This window comes from Xiphophorus hellerii, chromosome 7 (genome assembly GCF_003331165.1).
Source record: "Xiphophorus hellerii strain 12219 chromosome 7, Xiphophorus_hellerii-4.1, whole genome shotgun sequence".
Lineage (NCBI taxonomy): Eukaryota > Metazoa > Chordata > Actinopteri > Cyprinodontiformes > Poeciliidae > Xiphophorus > Xiphophorus hellerii.
Window position 1 is genome coordinate 11,159,755 of NC_045678.1, and position 22,155 is coordinate 11,181,909.

Genomic DNA, 22,155 nt, shown 5'->3' on the forward strand with positions numbered 1-22,155 from the left:
TACAGTTAGTAAGGAAAAGAACTTTGCTCTTCTCACCTGGATGAGCCTGTCTCATGTGGTAGGTGACAGGATAAGGGTGAGATTCCCCACACAGTTCGCAGATGGTGTCTTTCTCCGGTCCTCCCATGGCGAGTTGAGCCATCTCGCCAAACAGATTCCCTCTTGGACGTACCTCTGCCTTCTCCCTTTTCTTTTTCTCCTTCTTTGCCTTTTTGCTGTCCTTTTCGTGCTCCTTCTTCTTTAAGATGGCACTGGACCCTGGGCTGGGAAAGATCATGTTCTGGGTGGCTGCTTTGATGGTGGCCATTGAAATGTCTTCCCAGAATGCAACCAAGTGCTGCAAGGTTAATGGCAAAATCGACTTTGGCCTCAAGCAGGGGTGAGAGGTCATCTCATAAGACGAGGCCTCCCCTTTCCCATCCTCGCACTTCTCTGGCAGCGGAGGCTCCTTCAGCATGGATAAGACTTTGTTTTTGTTGATGCTGCCCATTTTGGAGATGTCTGGGCCGTGGGGCGCAATATTAAACATGTTGAGTGCAGAAGAAATCTCCAAGGAGTGACGGTTTTTCAACTTGCTCTCTTTCTCCTCGGGTCCCTGTCCGCCCAGGGAGTTACGAATGGGGGCTTGCTCTTTGGTCAAGTCAGGGTTAAACTTGAGGAAGGACGAACAGGCCATGGCGTCATGGACGATCCCCTCGTGCCAGAGGAATGCGGCGAAAACCGCACGAGCGCATTCAGCTACAGAGGGAGACATGGCCTGTTTGACGGGCTCTGCGATTCTCGATGTGCTCTCAGCTTTGAACAGAGGCCCAGATTTGTCTTTCTTGGGACGCGTGTGTCGGCTGGACGTTTTGCGGCTGACTTTGGGCGACGAGCGGCTCTCCAGCTCCTCTTTGACGGGCGCTTTGCCGATGCTGAAGTGGACTTTGCACGAGCCTTCCTCCGAATTGAGGCGCTCCGCATTCTCGTCGTTGATATCCTCATTAGAGAGGAGAGCGCTAGAGGTGCAGACCTCCACTACCTCACTGTGGAGATTTTCCTGGGTCACATGTGGAGAGGGAGCACGGTTTTCTGCATTACTGATCACTTCTTTATTGGGATCTTTAGGAGACAGTTTAGATTTAGGAGACGTAGACCTTCCCCTCAGCGGCTCTGTGAGGGGAATCTTCTTCTTCCTGAGTGTGTCAGGATCAAGAGTGTACGAGTCTGACTTGGATCTCTCCCTGGGAGGATCCAGTTTTGCTTTAGAAGAAGGGCTGACCTTGGGGGGTAGGTTTTTGTCATGGTGGCTCGAAGAGGAGTGCTGGGATAAGTTGCTCGAGGGACTGGATCGTCCCGATGAGGATACGCCTTTTTGTTTGGGAGAAGAAGAGCGAGAGCCTGGATTTGGCGACTCGGCCCGACTACCCGAGGTTCTACCGTCCGCCTTTAGCGCCTGGAGAGTGTTGTGGTTGGGTGAGTGGGAGCGGCTGTGAGAGTCACTCCTCAGTTTGGCCGTGTCAGACCGCAGAATGAGAGCTTCGCTGGCCGAGAGTCCGCCCTCGTTAGTTTTCACCCGGCCCTGTTCAGAGGAGCGGCTTCCTCGACTCTCTTGCTTGGGGGAGCGGTTTTCCTGACGCTGTTTACTGGTTTGGGACATGGAGCGCGCAGAGGACATCAGATTCCCACGTTCACCTAAAAGCATTGATGATTCAAACACAAATGAATTAGAAAACATGCTATTTTCATTGATGAGTCATAAAACAACAGCAACACACAAAAAACTGTAATGTTGTGTCAAAACAAACAATAAAGAGAACTAAAGACTTGAAGATGAAAGATGTTAAGATGTTAATAAAGGTTGTTAAAAGCAATTTTTAAAATGAACTTAGTCAGTGGACAATGAAAGCATTAATGAAAGATGGTTTCCAATCCAATTTTGGGGAAAGCTCTATCAGAAACCAAAATGGTTTACCAGACAAGTTTGCAGACCTCATTCCTACAAAAACTAAATCTCTGTCTCTTTATGCTCCAACCTTATAAACTATTACATCAGAAAACTAAATGCTGTCCTATTAGCAATAGAGGATTGTAGGTATTACCAGCTAGGTTAGCAATAACTGTCACTGTTGGTTTTGTAAAACAATTTTGGACAAAATGGGATTTCTTTCCCCACCAGTGAATAAATGTGCTCAAATTAAAGATAGTATTGCTTTAAGTTTTTCAGTGTAAGATTATTGTTATGAAATTAAACATAAATTTATTTAACAGCTTTGTATACGTCTTTTCCAGAAGGATCTGTCCATGTTTGTCACTTTTGCGTTGAGCAAAATGTAGGCAATCAATATTGTCAAACAAAGCGTTTAAATTTTTTTCATACTTCTACTAATGCCCTGAGCCCTACTGTCTAAACAGTACACCCAGATTCCAAAAACGGTTAATCATAACATAAATACAACAAGCTCCTCAGAGGAGGTTTTTCTCTGGAGTTCATACCCACCCTCTGTTGAGTCTGAAGGGAGCATGCAATCTGTGATTACCCACCCTTTTGCCTTAGAGCGAGAGATGAGAGAGCACTACCATGACCAGCCACGGACACACTGCTTTTGTGCACACGCTCACGAGAAGCAAGGCTGCGAGATGAACCATCTACTGCGGGAAACAGTGGAGCAGGTAAACAGGCCAGACATGAAATGCAAGACAGAAAGAAAGAAAGGGAGGGAGGAAGAACAGACGGACAGAAAGGAAGAAAGAACGAAGAGGAAGCCAATGGAGTCATATCATGAAGCCAAAACAAGAAAACAACAACACACAAACTAATGGGAAGATATAGATGGAACATGAGAAAACAAGACACTTAGAAAAAGTCAGTGAAGTCACAGAGGCCTGTGGGTTTAGTGAAATTTTGCACATTTGCTGCTTAGTAAAGTAATAAAAAGCATTAATTGATGCAGATCACCAGAATGAATGTTTGTTTTTAAATATTAGTAGCTTTTGATGGAAGGAATTGAACCATCTTCAATAGCCAAGAGCCTGACATGCACACATCTACAGAAACAAAGATGCACAAATGGCAAAATGTAAATAATGGGCCTGGGGAAAATGACCAGAAAAGTCTTAAATCTGCCATTTGGAGCTAAACTGTTTCCCCAGCAGCTTTTTTTTTTATTAAACTCTGACCTGAAAATACAGATTTGTCTCCAAGACATTTAATTATTCTTAAATGTGGGGAAACACTTGAGAAACATTTTTAAATATTAAAAGAATTGTATCATGGCTATTTTTAGATTTTTCTTATGTATTCTTTCAAGCGATAGCTACATAGAATTTGCATAACAGAATGGCACTAATGATTCAAAGAGTTCTCTTTTGCATAGTTATTTCCTTTTGCCATTCGGCTGACTAGAAATTCTTTCTTCATTTTCCATAAATTTGGAATATTTCAAATAAGAACTTTGTTTTATTGTATTTTTTTCTAAAATTAGAAAAAAATTGAAAAAAATCCAACAAAAAATCTGTACTACATTTGGCCATAAAACTAGATAAATTTGTCTCTATGACAACTTTTGCCTACGTTGTATGGCTATACACAAATTTTATTTATTAAGAAATAGGATAAAAATTTCTCTTACAATTGTAAAGGAGGCTGTACTGTATTATTGTGTGATAACACAAATGGTCATGCCAATTGACTTCCATTTTTACACAAATTGTTCGAAAAGGAGCCGGTGAAATTTAGAGGAAACACTGGATTATTCCCATTTAGGCATCAACAAATGTATTCCTGGGGAAAATGATCTTTGCATAATTTTTCATAATCTTAAAAAGGTGAGTATGTTTAAGGTGCTAAAAAAATTCTGATAGTATTTCACTTTCATGCATGCATCACAGCAAAAAAACAATGCAAGTTATTCTGTATTTAATCTGCTCATCGCTGACAATCATATCTATTTTTTAATGACCCTCACAGGACTCTGCAGACAGACAACACAGAACCAACAAGAAAGCAGAAAGCAGCAATGCTACAAAATAAATCAACATGTGCAAAGAATATTACTTCAGCTGAATCCTCCAAGGATCTTCTAAGCTGACTGTCTTTCATATTGTCATACATTTTCATTTAAATGATCAAGCTGGCATACAAAAATCTACACAGGCCACTGCTCTTAATACTTAGATAAAAGTCTCGGGCTGGCTGAGGTGGGAAATGAAACAAGACACTTATGTGGCAATAAACACCATGAAGGAAACGAAGACGATAAACAATTGAGCAAGCACAGCAAACAGAAATCAAAGCAACTCAGCCTCTTATGTGAGCACATAGCAAAAATATTCATTTTACCAAGATATTAAGTCTAAGTATTTCAGCTTGAAATCTTGTTTTCTTATGAGTGTGTTGTTTTTTCTTAATTACGAACCATTTATTTTGACTAAAAACAAGATTTCAGCAGTAAACATTAGACACGTAAGCTTGTTAAAGATATTTCTGCGCTATAGAGCAGTAGCGTTATGCGTCACTTATCACCCCTCTTCACCACATAGAATATTTAACATGGAGGAATAAATCAGGAAAACAAAACATAGCAAGGTTAAAAAAGATCAACACCTGTGTGAGCAAGTGCTGTCAGAAAGCAGGACAGACTTACTCAGAAGCTGTGGTTGTGGCTGAGACACTTGGGAGGGGGACTGTCCAAACACAAATGGGCTGTGAACAAGGGAGGAGGAAGAGGAGGAGGAAGAGGAGGAGGAAGAGGAGGGAGGTTGGGCAGCTTGATCAAATACGGAGGAAGAAGAGGGAGCTGCTGAGAGGAAGGGCCCAGACTGAATGGAATTCAGTATGGCACTTAACCGGTCACCTGCAAATATGAACACAGAGGAAGTGGAGAAACTGCAGCTTATACTCTGGTTTTGAGGAAGTCAGGGGGATGGGGGGGGTTCAGGGTTGTTTTTTCATTTTGTGCCAAATCATTCAGTTACCACCACAGAACAGCAGATTTACAAAATAGGAGGAGCCGAAATGGACATACAGTTTCCTGGAAGTCCTTTTGTTAGATGTGCAACCAAAGGTCCTTTTATTAAAAAGTTAAAGTATAAAAGACCATCTAAGAAAAAATCCAAACCACATTATATTTAACTGCTCAAACTATATCATGTTAACCATACTCATTCACAACAAAAGCCATCTACTACAACTAATCAGATAAAGTCAATAAATAAATTCCCCATTCAGTACAGTTCAGTCTATCTTGTTTTAATTCAATTCAATCTCAGTTAAATTTTTCGATATTACAAGGTGGTAATTGATCAAATCAGATGATGGAGGTCAGTAATGGTTGACCCTATGATAGAACCTGCTTTGAAAAGGGAGGTCAGGGCTCCTTCCTGAAGCCAAGATCCACAAAATGCTCACTAGGGGAAAATTAGAGCGTTGGCTCCTGGGGCTTGGCTGAGCTTAGCCCAAAAATGCTACAAAAATCCCCTCTCACACTGCTCACAGCTCACCCTGCATGTGACTTCAAGGTCAGGTCAGGCACAGTTTGAGCAGAGGTGTCATAATGTAACTTTTAGGACTTTAAATGTTACATCACTCATAGGAAAAGAGTAGAAACTGTGTGTGGTGGTGAGCACCTTCAAACACAGCCTCGACTCTGGGGCCTAGCCTGCAGAAATGGGGTGGACTCTCATCTTCTCTTGAATTTCCAACCAAGACAGTATTCGGTGGGTGCAGGGATGCTCACACTATTGGTGTTGACCCCTCCACAGGGTAGACTCTTTGGAGTCTGTTTTTTGTCTGTGCTTAGACATGGAAAGGTAGCTCAGATTACACAGCCTGATGATGATGACCTTACCTAAAGGGATATGATTGGGATGAACAGCTTCCCAAATCTGAATATGAACATTAAGTTACTGAATTTCATTATAAAAAGGATCGCTATAACAAACACCATGTTTCAGCACAAGGTGGTCTATGTATCTTACTTATCATCACCCAGTGGTGAGCAGGATCTGGTGGATGGGGAGGCTGCCAGACAGACCTTATAAAACTAAACAATGCTTAAAAAGAACTTATAATGTCTAGAAGAAAGATGTTTTCCTCGTTTTCTGAGATTTTCAGTCATAGTTTCTTTCATGTTTCATGTTTAATCAAGGGATGAGGCTGATTGTCATGGAAGTTCAGCTGTCCATTTCACATGCTTTTGTGGATCTGGATCATTTTGTTGGGGGTCCAGCAAGAGTATGCAATGCCAGGGACGCTTGCAAGGGTCATCCAGTCCTTGTATAGCCACAGTAAGAGCTGTGATCACATTCTTAGCACAAAGCCAGTCTCGTTTCCAGTGCAGGTTGGACTCTACCTGAGCTGTCCATACTCAGTGACACTGTTTAAAGACACATTCTCAAGAAGTAGCCATGGGAATGAAAGTGTCTACCTTGGAAACCCTCAAGGTCTTAACTTTGCTCTTTACAGGTTATGTAGTTGAGTCGATATCTGCAAGTCAAGAACTTCAGCATTTACTGGGGTGGTTCGCAGCAGAGTGTCACATGGCTTGAATGAGAGTCAGCTACTCTAAGTCTAAGGTATTCTCAACCTCTCTCCACCTTGGCGTAGAGTCTGCTTCAAGAAGGAGAATTCAGATACTGTCTCATCTTAAGTAATGTGGGCAGTTTGATGTGGTGAAGAAAAACCAATACACCAAAAGCAAAGTTCTCAAATTACTGGTACAACTACATTCTGATTTTCCTGTATGGTCAAAAAGTGATCGATGAACAAAGGATTGAAAAGAAGGTGCCTCTCTCTTTAAAGTGCATTGGCCATTGGGATAAACCTCGAGCTAAATGGTGGAACTATAAAACCCTTTTGGCCTGGGAACACAGTGGGATTCCACTGTACAGAGTTGCTGGAAAGAGGGATTACTGGGTTTCCCTGCTACTTGTTACCCCATCTTGGATAAGTGAAAGACAATGAATGTAAGGATGGAAAGATGGTTGAACGTTTTTTTGTCGAGAAACCCAATAGATTTCTCTGTATATTTATTTCATTCTCTAAAGAAGTAAATAAGTCGCACCTATGAACTGCAACATTTGGCAGTCAAACATTGTGTTGTCACTGTACTCGATTATACATACATTGTTTTGTGAATGACCTTCAATCTGATTCTGAACTACTAAACAGTTGAAGCCTAAGACTGATTTTTAAAACCATAATTCTCTGGAAAACCTCTTAAGCCAAGTAGGGTAGAGAAAATTACTGTAGGAAAACTGTCATGACAAAGGTACAATATTCAAGCCAAAAAAGGGGACAAATACACTTTACTGAGGCTACAGCTGCACTGTCCCTGAAGTGATGCTCACTGTACTTCACAATTAGTTGAAGATAACTGAATAAATAAAGGACTACATATTGTAAAGGAGACTTAACTAAAACAACATAGAGAAAGGGGTGAGAGGGGTGGTCAGAGCCAGCTTCTGCATTAAACTGAAAAGCCCACAAAAGTTCAAATGACACTGACTGGCCCATGCATGCAGACATATGCCCAACACTGCAGAGATGTGAGGCATGACACAGCAGCATTAGACAAATTAAAAAGCATGCAGAAACCTCAAAAAAGAAAACAGAAATAAAAACAGATGACACCTTGGGATTCGAAGAGAGCCACATATTTAGAGGAGATCTCACTATTTGTAAAAAACATAACTTTTCAATATTTCTTATCAAATACAGCAGTGATATTTTGAGATATACAACAGCTTTTCCTGATAAATATGGCCCTGAAAAGCTACAAACCGAGAACAAGATTATAAATGATTTAAACATTCCACAAGGGAGAGAGTTAAAGAAACGGTAAATTGTAAATCCATTGATGATGCTTTCAAGCATTTTCAGAAGCAAGAGAGAAGCATGACAATGAGCTATGATAAATGTATAAAGATGTATATTTATATTAAGGAACATTATGTTCAGATAATGTCAGCTCATCAACTGTTTTTGTTAACAAAAGCTATCTTTAGTAAACTCACCTTTGTTGTTGGAGATGCCATAATCAAAGCCCTGTGCTCCATTTGAAGTAGTTGCTCTGTTGAAAGCTTGCACAGAGAACGGACTGGGAGGGGGGGTCTGATTCCCATGCTCGACCAAAGCTTGTTCTGAAAAATCCAAGTTAGATCACCTAGTCTTAACATTCATTCTTGAGATATTTAATTAGATAGAGAATCCTCCAAGGTAACCAGATTACTCTGGTAAGATTGCATAAAAACACATTGAGATACATTTATCTTAAGAGCTGTTAAATTCTGTCACATGTTGTTGGCACACAATCTCAAAGAACAATAAAATTTAATTTGCAATAAACATTCAACACTGGATCTCAAAGACATTTTAAATGTCCAAAATAAATGAAAATAAAACGACAAATAAAATGGATACAGAGGGTTCTGTAAACAAAACTGTCCTTGAAAAAGAGGCTAGTTGAGAACCAGATTAAAAGCTTTTGTCATCTAATCTTTGGTAAAAAAGAAAAAAAAAAGAGAAGAGGAAAACAGAAAAGTCATGCAAATGGAAGTTATCAAGCTCATTTTAATTTATCATTCAATTAACTGATTTATTGTGACGGGTTTATGCACAACGTGGATGGCAGCAAGACAGAATAAACAGTAAACCAAAACAGTCTTTACCCACATAACATAAAAAAATGAGTATGAATAAAAAAAAAAATACAAATTTCAGATGCTTTTATTGTGAGGAACTGTCACGGATTCAAATAAATGTGGCACAAGCGATTTTGTTAAAAATAAAATCTTAACATATCCCCCTCTACTGCATAAATGTACTAAAATTAACAGTTGAGTACATGGTTCATGGGTAGTTTCTCGTCTACTCACGAACAAGGTAGGCAAGCATACACCTTTTTTGGTAAATTATGGGTTTGTAAAGTAGTATTTTCTTTTGTTTGTATGAGGTTGTCAATTTAAAAAAATAAAGTGAAAGTATTTTTAATCATTATCTAAGGATTTATTTATATATATATCTTTATTTATTAGTGGCACCAATAAATTTCAGCAATGTTTCAAATTGCCACCAAACGCTATAAGGTCAAGTGAAACTCACCATCGTCATGACGGAGGTACTGGTTGCCGCCACGGTCTCTAGCCAACGACCACGCCTCGCCTTCATCACTCTCACAGAACTCCACTACACTGTTCTTATCCAGCTGCACCCAGGTTCCCTCTGAGTTCACAACCTGATGCACAAACAATACGTTTTATTCATACTCTCACACGTCATTCCAAGCCACTCTGATCCATTTCACTGTTCACCCACTCGACATTCAGTTTGTTACGGCACATACAGAAACCAAGAACAAATCTCGGCTACAGAAGGATCAACAACATGCAAGCAGTTAGGTCATCTCAGAGGCACAATATTCATAAGCAGAAGATTACATGAAATTGATTTCACCAGAAGATACTGCTGGACAAAACTGTGGTAAAATTAATTTTAAAAAAACAACAACTTACTCTAAGATAGAGGTGTTTTATTGAAAGGTAAATGCATGAAGTTGTGTTTTCTCAACGCCCTGGAATATTATTGTTGTGGAAAAACATACACAGATGGAAGTATTAGTAAATGCAGGGAGCATTTCCCACATCCACACAGGGCATTCAAGAGCAGTCTCAGAAATCTACTGAACAGCATGACACGCCACAACAGCCAAGGATGAAAAAGAAAGGAGGCTCCGCATGGACAGATCAAGGGAAACCGACGTGTTTAAATCAAACTTACAGAGCAGTTAAAAGAACAAGAAAAGTGAAGTCAAGGTACAGGAAGGCTACTGGATTTGGCAATCAGTTTTTTTTTTTTTGTTTTTTTTTACCAACAGCCCTCAAGGCAGCTGAACTTGACACCCTAAGATCACCATAAATTTACACATATGCTGGAATTAGTCAGGTGTTAAGTACTGCAGCCACAGAAGTTTATTAGACCTCAGAAAGTGCAAAGGCAGAGAACAAACCCCATGCCCCGAAGCTACAGAGAACAGCGTTGAAAGTAAAGTAATAATGTAAGAAGATCTACACAGACTAAATTATTGAGCTGCAGCCACAAAAACACATTGTATTATTTGGGGGTGAGTGCGTACCTCGCCTATGGCCTTGACTTTGTTGCCAAGTACTAACATTCCAATAGGGATACCCCTAAGGTTTGGACAGCTTCTGATGTTGTGACCAGAGGGGCCGGTCTTCACTACCTTATAAAGCCCCGGGCCGCCGCCCTGCCCTGCCCTGTTCTGCACCCGAATGGGAGCCTCGTGGGAAGGGCAGCTGCTCACCTCCTTTACGTTCTCCTCCGACTGGCCCCTGACCTCCTGCAAGACGTAAAAGCACAAATTTAAACACAGCAACAAACAGGTCTGAAAAGCTTTAAAAAAAAAAAAGAAGGCTGGAAAAAATGCTGGGATATTAAGTATTCACCCCTTTTTGTGTTAATGTTACAACCACAAACTTCAATCTAGTTTGTTGGAATTCTATACTGAAAGACCCTCACAAAGTAGATTACCATAATGAAATGGAATGGGTATGAGCTATGCGTACACAAGCATGATTGACAACCAATCATGCAAAGACCTTCCTCCAGTCTCTGCTAGGTTGTTCCTGACTGAGAGCGATGCATTTCTGCAGATGGCAGTAGGGCCACAATGAGAAGGTGGGGCCACAGATTATCCGTCACATATTGTACTGTCGGGACATAGTGACACTTTTAATGTGTAAAAAACATATTTTAATAAAAGTTACACACTGCAGGTTAGAACCTCAGCATTTCCATTTGCTGCAATGGTCCAGTCAATATCCAGGACTAAATCAGCTTGAAAAAATCTTCAGAGAAACCTGCTCTCTATTCAATCAGAGTTTTACCTGTTTTGCAATGAAGAATGAGCAAAAATTTCAGTCTCTGTATGTGAAAAGCAGCAAGAGACTGCCCAAAAGACTTGGACCGGTGTATAATTTTTCATTCCCCCTAACAATCATACACTACTTAGTATTGGTCTATAATATTAAAGAATACATTCAATTTAATGGTTGTAACGGAACAAAAGGCGAGTAAATTTCAATACCTTTGCAGCACAAATACACAATCCATTAGCCAAGCTTGGCTTAAAACCCTTAAAACAAATACGGTAAGTCATCAAAAACAAGCTAAAAATAGATGTTTTTGGTTCAGCTAATTCTAAAAGAGCATACGCCTCATTCTTTGTGTTTGGGATCACAGACTTCTCAGCACACACACAAGAAATCAAGATTCTATTCAACACTGAAATAATTCTGACAAATAAACAATGGCCTACTAAAAAGCAAAAGGCATTTTTTTTATACAGCTTGAAGGGAGTCATGCTCAAACATGGGTACTGTGTTTTCATATCACAAAATCTCATGCAACAGACTAGACATCAATACATGAGACCCATGCAACTACCAACCCTTTAAAGCATTTACGCAAAATTTCCAAACACCAACAATGAACTCGGATACAGGGAAGTATGAGGTTGAAATGTCATAACCTCAGTGTTCTGACAACCATGCAAGTATACTTTTGACGTCTGACTCACAAGGGTTTCAAGGCGACACGTGGAATAACACACAAACCGTCAAGCTATTTATCCCTGATTCAAACGACTCACCTGCGGTGGGAATATAGATAAGGGGGTCCATGACAAAAAGGCGATATCCCTGACTCCTTGGCTTGCGTTAAAAACAGTCTGAGCAAATCGTGAGAGAGTCAAAAAACAGTAGACGACTCAGGAGGAAGAAAAAGTAGAAACAGGGCGGAGCGGGGGGAAGGTGCATGTATTTTTTTGGAAGAAAAAAAAAAAGTTCAACCCTGGGCATTCTGGTTTTACTGCTTTAAGAGGTTTATTTGAAGAAAAGAAGAATATTGGTTAGATTTGGGTGGATGTTAAATAGGTGGGATTGTGTGCATCACCAATAAAACGGCCCAAAATGTTTGCATACTTAATGCAATAACAGAAGTTCCCTGCAAACACTTTGGGAGATTTCTTTCCCCAAAAAATACAATAAAATATAGATAAATAGGAGACTTCCAAAAAAATCCCCCACTTGGATGATGTAGTGTGCCATGCTGTTCAGACAGAGACCTTTCACTAAAGCCTCCTAGCAACTAAAGCATCCCAATGCAGAGGTGGAGTTGTAATGCAGTAAAGTTAAAATGTTACACATATTCTTTTTATGGACCATTGATTAATTTATAGCAAGAAAGAAGAACCGTTGTAATATTGACCTTGTTTTTAAGAAGAAACACTATGTAATAAGCAAATTCCAAGAAAAACAAAGTGCATACCCTTAAGAAAGACAGTTTGCAAGTCAGACTAACTAAAACACCCTTCACTACAGAATAAACCTGCACCACATTTAATTGTTTTTCCTTCTCCTTGTGAATCATTTGCTGCATTGGGATTCTCACTAATGCACAAAACAAAGTGGACACTACAAATCAAGTGTTCCTCTAAGGTGTTCAGCTAAACACGGAATGAGACATCAGTTAACACATGCACACTGATTAGCAGTTACGTTGCAGTGTTAGTGAAAGTTTCATACTCCGGTCTTTCTCAGTTATACGGTTCCCTGAGCAAGTATTCATTCCTCTTGAATTCTTTTTCATATTTTTGTCACATTGCAGCCACAGAAGTCAATATATTTTATTGGGATTTTACATGAGGGAGCAACGCAGAGTTGCAAGTAACTGGGAAGTGATTGTAACGTGCTGTTCAAACTTGTTTTACTAATGAAAATGTAAAACAATTTTCATTGCTTTTTGGATTTACCAAAGTGCATGTGGCATGCATTTGTATTCAGCTCACTTAACTACAGTATATCGCAACAAACTGTCTTCATAAATCCAGCTTCATCGTGAAGCCTTTTTTTTTTTACATTAGACGTATATTAAAAAACATTTATAATTCAATTCCTTTCTTATACAAGAAAATAAACATGTTATTGCTTAAAATGCAATAACGTAGCATTCCACTTATAGCAAAGGATGCAGCTGCAGCTAAAAAATACTTCTAACATCAACGTGAAAAGCTCAGCTTTTTCTGCTAGACTTCGCATCAATGGAGCGTCGCTTCGAACTTGTGATTATTTTTTGGATTTACCAATTCATAATTTGATGCCAAAAGATGCTAAATAGGAATTTTTTTTTTTTTACATAATATGAAGCTAAGTCTATGTCGCTTGAGTTCTGGGTAGAGCATATTTACCGACAGAGGAGTTTTTTTTATCTATATTGTAAAATGTATATATGTTTTTGTACAGTCTTGTTTTAATTATTGCTCAAAATATGTTGTTCTTTCAGCTACTGGCCTTTTTTTTGAGTCTGTATACTCTACTTAATTAATCGAACCCTAAACCCTATCAAACCCTAACCCTAAATTTGTTAAGTGTAATTTCAAAAATTGATTCATCATGATTAATTGTTTCAGCCATCGTTAAAATCTCCCAATTAAAGTCCAAACACAACGGAGAATCTGAGACAAGCTGGGAAAACCGATGTTCCCAGATATTCTCCATCCAATCTGAGACTGAAAGGAGAACAGGCAAAGATTTAGATCTGCAAAGCTGGAAGAGACATGAGAGGTTCTACTCAAAAGGGTGGCAACTGTAGCTGAAGTGAAATCTATTTCTACACAATATTGACTGGTGGAGGCTGAGTGCAAAAAAACAACACATTTTTCTGACTTTCATTTGTACAAAGTGGTGAAAATCAAGTATCTTTCTTCAACTGAACTTTTATTTGTCTATCACTTAAAGTCCCATGAGATACATGGAAGTTTGTGGTTGTAACGTGACACAGCGTTCAAGAGGTATGAATAATGTTACAGGACACTGCATCATGCACAAAAACACCCCGAGAGCTGCCCTTTCAACTGACCGCTTACCATGCTACCGGGACATATAAGCGCACCATTGCTATATAACATAGCTGAGCTCCTTCCCAAATCAACAGTGCATGAGTCTGTCATCGTCAGACTGGGTGAAAGCTACTCAAGCAGGCCGCCTTCTACTTACGTCAGCTGGGACCAGTAGGTTCCTGCCCAGGTGCTGATTAAAAGAGAGGCACCAGGCTTCTGTGTAACCATTCATGTTGGGAACATACTTCTTTACTGTTTCATCATTGAGCCTGAGCCATATTCCATCATCATTGTGGATCTAAGGGGGAAAACAAGCAACAGAGCAGAGCACAGCCATGCCGGCTTGTTACTAAAGGAGAGAGAAGGGGAATCACCCAGATCACAAACATCTGACATCTCTGAGGCTGCAGGAAAGTTGTTTTTTTTCTTCTATGAGAAGCAAATCAGGGAAATCAGCAGAAATCGACTCTAGAATATGTAGAGAGCTAACAAATTTATTTAACGTATTAGAAAAAGCACCAGAATCTTTCATGTGGCCTCAGAGTGTCTTGCAAGATGAAATGAAGCAACTTAAAAGAAGAACATCAAAGTTATAAAAAGCAGTAATTATTACAGAGAAATGATTTTGTTAAACATACCAAAATTACAGACAAAGTCTTTAAGCTTGACATTATTTGTCTCATTTTCTAATCTGAATTTCTTGATTTAAAGAAGAAAAGCTTGGATCAGAGTAGTCCAGCTTCTACGTCTATGATCTTTTTTTTTTGGTTTTCATTACCTCGTCAATAAAAGTGATGGTGCCATTGACGTGCACTATGCCTATCTGTTCACTCTGCAAGGAGGGGTGACTACGGACACGCAGGCCCGCGCTGTCCTTGGACACAAATTTGCGGACCTGATAGAGTCAGAAGGGAGATGGAGATCGAGATCAGCGGAAGCAAAGAATAGAAAGAAACTAACAAGAAGGAAAGAAATGTCAAGGGAGGCACTGATGGTGGGAGTTCACATGCAATTTGTCCCCATACAGAGCCTGCTTTGCATTATATGCATCATCACAGCAGAAGACGACAGAATATTAGGAGGTGGATTTTCAGTAGGATGAGTCGGTGCTTCTTTAAACTCGCTTTTATGGAACACAAGTTCCAAAGCTTGTTTATTTTATTTTATTTTTTTTAACAAAACCGAACAACACACATTGTTGCTTGTTTCCCCATTATGACTTTCAAAAAAGTTAAATCAGTTTCACAAAATGATGATGAAATCAAATTGGATCTTATTAGTTGAAGGCATATTCTTTAAGATCTTTCCAGCTTAAATGGCAACTTATCCCTCAGTATCAACAAACTAACTCACATTCAGGCCTTGATTCTGAATTTTCTCTGGACAACATGCTACAAATGTTTTTTTGTTTGTTTTTTTAAAGATTCAAATCAAACTTGTCTCTTCTTTTTCCTCACCTACTGGAAATAAATGGGTATTTTTGTTTACTCTGGGATTCAAAATGGTCTAGACAAGAGTTGCTATACATTAAAATGCACTTTTTGAGTTAAGCAAAGCAGTCTCAAATCAAAAGGTACTTAATACTTAATATACATTATAACTTAAATCCTGAATATGTCAATACATTTATTAAAACACCGTTGGGCTCAAAACAGAGTAATCCAACCTAAATGTGAACTCTTCAGACATGTTTTTGCAAGTTTTCCCTGTGCATCATAGGGACTCCAGCTTCCTCCAAAACCAAGACTGTAACTCTAAATTTCCCTTAGGTAATTGCATTTAGGGTTATCGTCAGGAATCTTTGTGTTTCCCAGTAACAGACAAGCAGGGTGTACCCTGCCTATCGTCCAGTGACAGCTGGGATAAGCAGGTGTAAGACAATGGATTGAAAAACAAATAATTCTTGTTTTAGATGCTCTAAAACATTTTATTTGTGTGTGTGTGTGTGGGTGTGTGTGTGTGTGTTTATGTTCAACAGAAAGAAAAATAAAACTCACCTTGCTAGGCTGAGGTTCAGCCTTTTGCTTCACCATCTGAGTCCCAGGTGGTATCATCCCTTTTGGAGGATCTTTGACTTCTACCTCCAACCCAGCATCTTAAATAAAAAACGATTCAGAACTCAGGCACACACTGCACAGATGTTAATCCGAGCGTTCACAGAATATGCTCAAAGTTACACCAATAGGTGAATACCTATTTCAATGCCATCGATGGTGACATGGATTGTATAGAGGCCGACGGCTCCTGGGGTCCAGTTAGCGCTGTAGGTCCCGTCGGTGTTGGCACGGATGAGCATGTTCTCACTGGGTCTGTTGAAGGAGGAATCAGTGAGAGCGCTGCAACTCAGTGGAAAGTGTGGTCTGCATGCTGCTGCTTACCTCTTTGGGGTGGGAGAAGCAAAACGCAGCTCCTCAAAAGAGTAGTTTTCATACACCTAAATGTAGAAAATGAGTTTGAAGGTAACCAAACTGTACTTTCTGTAATCTTTGTATTAAATGTTATTTCCTCAGGTAGTTATGATGATAATTTTACTCTGACATCTGGCCAATTACTATTCGGTAATTGGCCAGTTGAAAACTAAACGAATGCCGTCCTTTTTTTTTTATTTTAGATCCCTGGACACATCACCCAGAAAATAACAGGATCAGATAACAATACTTTTCTGTGGTAAGAAAGTTTTTAATGAGCGAAGGAAATACAGATAGCATGAGCCAAAGGTTTGAAAAGATTCTAGAAAGGACGATTTTAATTGAGATTGCCCAAATTAACAGTAAGTCATGGAAAGAACTGGATTTAGAAATGTTGGCAGGTTCTGAAACCAAGAATATGTCATAATTACACAATTTTTTCCTTTAAAAGTGTTCCCTATCTTGAATAGATTTTCCAAAAAATGTGGGATTGGCACTCTTCTTTATTTTGAGGTGTGCAGATAGAAAGAAAGTGGTCAACTAAGTGTAGTTTTATACAATAGATGAACCGATTGCAGTTTTCTGACTAATCACTGACTAATCTTTAGAAAGCCTTACCTGCTGATTAAAAAAGCAGGAGACACGCTAAATCAATTAAGAAAAAAACATACATATGGAACCCTCACCTAACTGACAAGCAATCAGATCCCTCCTTCAAGAATCCACAACCCTTTTTTACGAAATGAAAATATAAATGGAGAGTGAGTGAGTCATGCTGACCTTCATCATAGTAATGGCAATGTATCGAGCTTCTTTCACTATGACCGGCTCATAGGTGGCTTCCAGCTTAGGCGTTGGCAGACCTCCAAAGGTGAGGTCAGGGCCAGAGGACGAAGGAGAGGAGCTTCCAGGAAGCCTCTGCAGCTTCTTCATATTGTCTGTTTGAACCGACTTCTTCTGGGAAACTGGAACAGCCTTTACCTCTACCTACAGGTAAAGAAGATAAAAGCTTTGTCTAATTGGGCAAAATAACAATATTACACATTAATAAGCCACTAAAATCAAAATTTTCCCAAAAGGAGGAAATAAATAAAAAAAATGCATATCCTTACCTTCATGTTGGGAACATGAACCACATCCCCATACTGATCCTTAGTCTGTACGACCACAGTGGCTGGCCATCCACAGCGGATATCATCTTTGTTCAGGATCAGAGAGGTCTTTTGAGGATCTGCATAAGAGTCAGGCTGCAGCCATCTGGACAGAGCAAAAAGTTGAAAGAATTTAAGTCAAGTTTATCTGCACAGCACATTTCAGCAACAAGGCAGTTCACAGTGACTTACATCATAAAAACATCAATTATGGCACAAGCAAGAAACAATATATTTTGTCAAATGCCATCATTAAAATGATCAAAACACATCAAATATGTTGATCAGTGTTCCGGTTAGTACTAATCAAAGACAATTCTAAACAGGTGGATTTTTAGCCTTGATTTAAAAGAACTCAACTATTTCAGCTGTTTTGTAGTTTTCCAGAAGTTTGTTTCAGATTTGTAGTGCAATATAAGTTTTGTTTTGCTCTGAGGAGGTGCTTTGGGCCCTGCAGCATAGTGAGGAAAGCTAAAAATGGCATTAGAGGGCTCTTGTTTCATATATTTGATCTGTTTGCTGTTATCCTACGATCTATTTATTCTCACACTAGTGTGTTTTTGATTTCAGCAAAACAGTGCAATGGCAATAAAATGACTTGAGTTGATTTGTCAGCATCAAAGAGCAGCTACACACCTGGCTAGTCGCCCTCCGCTTGAGTTTGATACACAGGTGATAAAGTCCTCCAGAAAAGAGTGCTCGTTTGTTTGGATGTGGAGGGGTAGATTGCCCTCAAGGGCCTCCAGGATGGTAGGAGAATGAGAGAGAGCCAGACCTTTCCCCAGAATCCCTGAGTGGGACTTACACACCTAGGAATGTGAGGTAAAAAAATGTAAGTGCTTAAGAAATGTATACTTTTACATTTAACACACCTCAGGATTCATTTTACAGCTAACATACCTGAAGGGAGGCTTCCTCAAGAATCTCAAGATCTTCCTCCAACTCGTTTCCTAAATTAGAAACAGGATAAAACATAGATTGATACTTAAAAATAGAAAAACAGATTTATTAAAAATAGTCATAAGGGACAAGAACAATCCATTATGCTCCGTTGCTCATACCAATAGGGAGGGCTAAATCTTTCTTCATTAAAGCTGCAGCACACACGCTGCCCAGGAATGCCAGCTCTTTCTCTAACTGGATTATACCCTGAAAGCCCAAAAACAATTGGATGAGAGTTCACATTCACCTTTAACAGAACGTTGTCAACAAGCCACAACATCCAACCAGTGTTCAGACTTGCAGTGGACCAGATTGCAGAACATTTTAAGCACAGAGTGTAGAGGGAAAGAAAGAAAATCAGAATTTTTCTATGAAACTGAAAATTATTAATTGGTTGACCTGGAATACCAGAAACAAAACTGCAGTTCATAATGTGTCACAAACAGTTTGGGTCACAGCTTTGCAAATATTTAAGTGATGCATGCACTTAAAACATGTAAAATGCTAACATGTGCGATTTCTCTTTTGCCACTCTCATTTTAATTTTAAAGTTCAACTGGGTGTCATCTTGACGGTGCGGGGTTTTTTTTTTTACTGAATCCCCTGTAGAATTGTTTCAGTGAAACTTTGTGTCTTTACCTCATCGGGACCGGGATTGAATTCATATCCGATAGCCACACACTTAAAGCCGTAGAAGCAAGCTTTTTCGTCTTTCACGTAGTCTGAGGCCGTTTCCAGTGAAAAGAGAACTTCGTTTCCTGAAGGGAGAGAAGGCGTTGAAATTAAGAGATTTATATGTTCAGCAAGATGCCTGTGACAAATGCTGTATAATAATCTCATTTACAGCTAAGAATACTCACTGACTGATAAATGAAAAACATACTACTGAACTACTGTCTTTAGCATGACAGTGATTCATTTTTCTACCACATTCTTTGTCTGAGATGCTGGCAATACTATTATTAAACTGTACCAAGAAAGCATGTGTGTTTCCAGTCTCCTATAATATTTTGTCCCATCCTTTCTGATACTTGACATCACAACATAATTGACTATTTCACGATTGTATTTAAATCCTCACAGCACGATTGTGGCAACCCTCCTGAGCTTGGACATCAGCAGTGTCACACAGACCTGAGGCTAATAGCTGCTGTCCTGTTAGATTAGTATTGACAAAGTAGTAACATAACACTCTGTGTTCATTATTTGTCAAACCTTGTAGGAACAGAAGACAGGGTTTGCATAAGCTACCAGAATAAGAGATATGGTGTCTGGGGAAACATGGAAGCAAGACACAAGGAAGTAAGGGAGAATGAACCTCAGGAAGAAAAAACAAAACTATACAAAAAGGAGTGAGAGGAAGGAAACAAGAAAGAAAAGAAATACATATAAATGGAAAAAAAGGGAGAGAGAAGGGAGGAAGGACACAAGAAAGACAACAGGAAAGTAGGGAGGATAGGAAGGAAAAACCCCCAAGAGGGATGGAAGTAAGGGCACAAGGAACAGAGGAATGGAGGAAGAACTTGTGAGAGAAAGGACAGGAGAAGGACACTAGGAAAAGAAAGGAGAGAAAGGATAAAAGGAAAGAACATAAGGAATAATGGACACACATAAGAAAAGAAACATTTATCTAAACTCATCAAGACCTAAAAAACCCAGAAGTCAAATTCCAGGCCTTACCAGACTATGTAGGAACCCTAATTACGATTTTTAAAAAAACAAGAACTGCTTTTCCCAGATGTAATAATCTCACCTGGAAGCACCAGCACAGTGGTGGGCCAGCCAGTGGAGCCTGAGAACTTCCTAAGTTCAGTCCATGTGTTGATGGTGTCGTGGATCAAAGGCTTCCCGCCCAGGTTTGACAGGTGGAGCGTGCGGCTGGGGATGAGCAGCCGAAGGGCGTCCTCCGGCTGCGCAGTTCCGCACTGCGGATCAAACTCTATGGTGGTCCACCGAACGCAGTCTGGGAAGGAGACCTGAAAGCAGAAATAACGATTTAAACGCCTCGCTGCATGTTTTGATGATTTATTGGTATGGTTAAAAGGTGAAGTACCCTATATTGTGTGACCCCAGCTTGCTTGTAAGGGTGGTCGCTCTCGATCACAGAGTAGTGGTTTGAAGTGGTGCAAGCCGACAGGCCGATCTCAGGCTGGTTGCCGGTAGTGCTGTCAGTGGATTGGTTGGGGTTAAAGGAGGGCGGGGCGTATTTTTGGTTGAGGGCAGAAACGGCGGGTAGCAGCTCTTGAACTAGGCCAAAGACCTCAACAGCAGCCTGTAAGAGGAAGAGGAGACATTACAACTCATGATATAAATTAAAGGATTTTTTGGTAGCACTGCTCAAAGCTTGTATTGTCCACCTTTGGCACAGAGGCAGCAACAGGTCCAATGTAGGCTAGAATGAGTGGCAGCAGCATGGAGAAGAGGCTGGAAGAACTTAACAGCTCTGGAATATCATCAGCTGCAAAGAAGAAAGGACAACTACTGTAAAAAATCTGAATGCATATGTCTTCAGCTCCAAAGTTTCTCCATCATATTGGCTTTTGCACTTACCATCAACTGCAAAAGCCCTGTGGAGAAGGTCCTTTGCAGCTCTGACAACAGCACTAACCACAGACAGAGCTCTGCTACAGTTCTTGTCCTCCTCGTTGGCTTTGCTGAGCAACTGAGACTGGAGGTCTCCATCATATTCACTCCTTCAGTTATTAAACAAATGCGTTAAATAAAAAGCAACTTTGTAGACGATATACAAGAACAGATTGGCTCTGTGTTTACCTGTAGTAGAGAATCTGAGGGATCTGACCCCTGGTCTGATTGGTTCCATTGCTACTCAAGCTGCAAGTGCTGAAGGTGAAGGAAACGCCGTCTGAGCACTGCACTGTTGTCATACCGCCGTCCCCATTGGCTGTCCTGCTGCCGTAGTTACGCAACCGAACAGCATATTTCACCCCTTCCTACAGCAGAAAATAATTTACACTTTAACACTCGGTTGCAGATCTTTGAAGCTTGACAGAAATCCCTAAATGGCTTGTTCCAGAATGATCAAGTACCTTTAGAGGCACTGCCTTGTCCAGGCGGATCTCCGCAATATCGCTGGGAGAGTCATCAGTGCTGTAGGTGCCCTTCACCAGCTCTAAAGACGTCCACCTGTGAGAATGTGCTGAGTCGCCAGGGTGTTCCGTCTGTGCCTGAAGGACACGTGTACAAAAGTTGGAAATACTTTTTTTTTTTTTAAACCGGCCTAGCAACAACACAGCTAAGAGTTATAAAAAGCTAATCAAGGCAGAAAAGATTTATGAGCGCTTACGTCATCAGCCAGCACCTCCAGCTCGTACTCATGGATGCCCCCTCCTCCGTAGACGCAGACCCCGACCAACACAACGCCTGGCTTGTCCACCGTCAGACAGATGGCGTCCGGGGAGCCGTTGCCTGTGTTCCAGCTGCGACCTTGGCTTGTTTTGGTGAAGCGGTTTGGAGATGCTTTCACAGAGTGGAGAGAGTTCAGTCCATCAACCTAATAAAAGAAGCACATACTAAGACATGTATCCAACAGTTTGAGTTTATTAAGAAATTAGTGACAATGGTTATAGCAAGGCAAAACAGATTTATATAATAAGTGACATGGATCAGGTCGAATGTTAAAGAAATAAATACAATATACAACTAGGGATGAACTGATACAAAACATTTGGGTACCTATATCCAATACATATTGCCTTTATGGCTGATAACCAATACGAGATGCCAATTGAGTTCAAAATA

At 40.1% G+C, this 22,155-nt stretch overlaps 1 protein-coding gene across 14 annotated transcripts in view; it reads right to left on the reverse strand.

The window, feature by feature from the left end:
• Positions 1-22,155, reverse strand: part of mycbp2 (MYC binding protein 2) — a 72,449-nt gene that overhangs the window by 12,413 nt on the left and 37,881 nt on the right. For 4 of the 14 annotated variants that reach the window (XM_032567866.1, XM_032567862.1, XM_032567864.1 and 1 more), the window contains 24 exons: positions 21,701-21,907; positions 21,444-21,581; positions 21,169-21,347; positions 20,947-21,089; positions 20,754-20,854; positions 20,450-20,668; positions 20,150-20,372; positions 19,036-19,154; positions 18,516-18,603; positions 18,355-18,404; positions 18,091-18,263; positions 17,416-17,560; positions 17,084-17,290; positions 16,274-16,329; positions 16,089-16,204; positions 15,893-15,990; positions 14,674-14,790; positions 14,053-14,193; positions 11,649-11,726; positions 10,113-10,337; positions 9,083-9,215; positions 7,996-8,121; positions 4,626-4,835; positions 37-1,674 (listed from right to left, as the gene is read on the reverse strand). In XM_032567866.1, coding sequence (XP_032423757.1) covers positions 37-1,674; positions 4,626-4,835; positions 7,996-8,121; positions 9,083-9,215; positions 10,113-10,337; positions 11,649-11,726; positions 14,053-14,193; positions 14,674-14,790; positions 15,893-15,990; positions 16,089-16,204; positions 16,274-16,329; positions 17,084-17,290; positions 17,416-17,560; positions 18,091-18,263; positions 18,355-18,404; positions 18,516-18,603; positions 19,036-19,154; positions 20,150-20,372; positions 20,450-20,668; positions 20,754-20,854; positions 20,947-21,089; positions 21,169-21,347; positions 21,444-21,581; positions 21,701-21,907 — 4,930 coding nt within the window. The remainder of the gene's footprint in view (positions 1-36; positions 1,675-4,625; positions 4,836-7,995; positions 8,122-9,082; positions 9,216-10,112; positions 10,338-11,648; positions 11,727-14,052; positions 14,194-14,673; positions 14,791-15,892; positions 15,991-16,088; positions 16,205-16,273; positions 16,330-17,083; positions 17,291-17,415; positions 17,561-18,090; positions 18,264-18,354; positions 18,405-18,515; positions 18,604-19,035; positions 19,155-20,149; positions 20,373-20,449; positions 20,669-20,753; positions 20,855-20,946; positions 21,090-21,168; positions 21,348-21,443; positions 21,582-21,700; positions 21,908-22,155) is intronic. The other 10 variants (XM_032567867.1, XM_032567865.1, XM_032567869.1 and 7 more) reach the window with 10 other exon arrangements.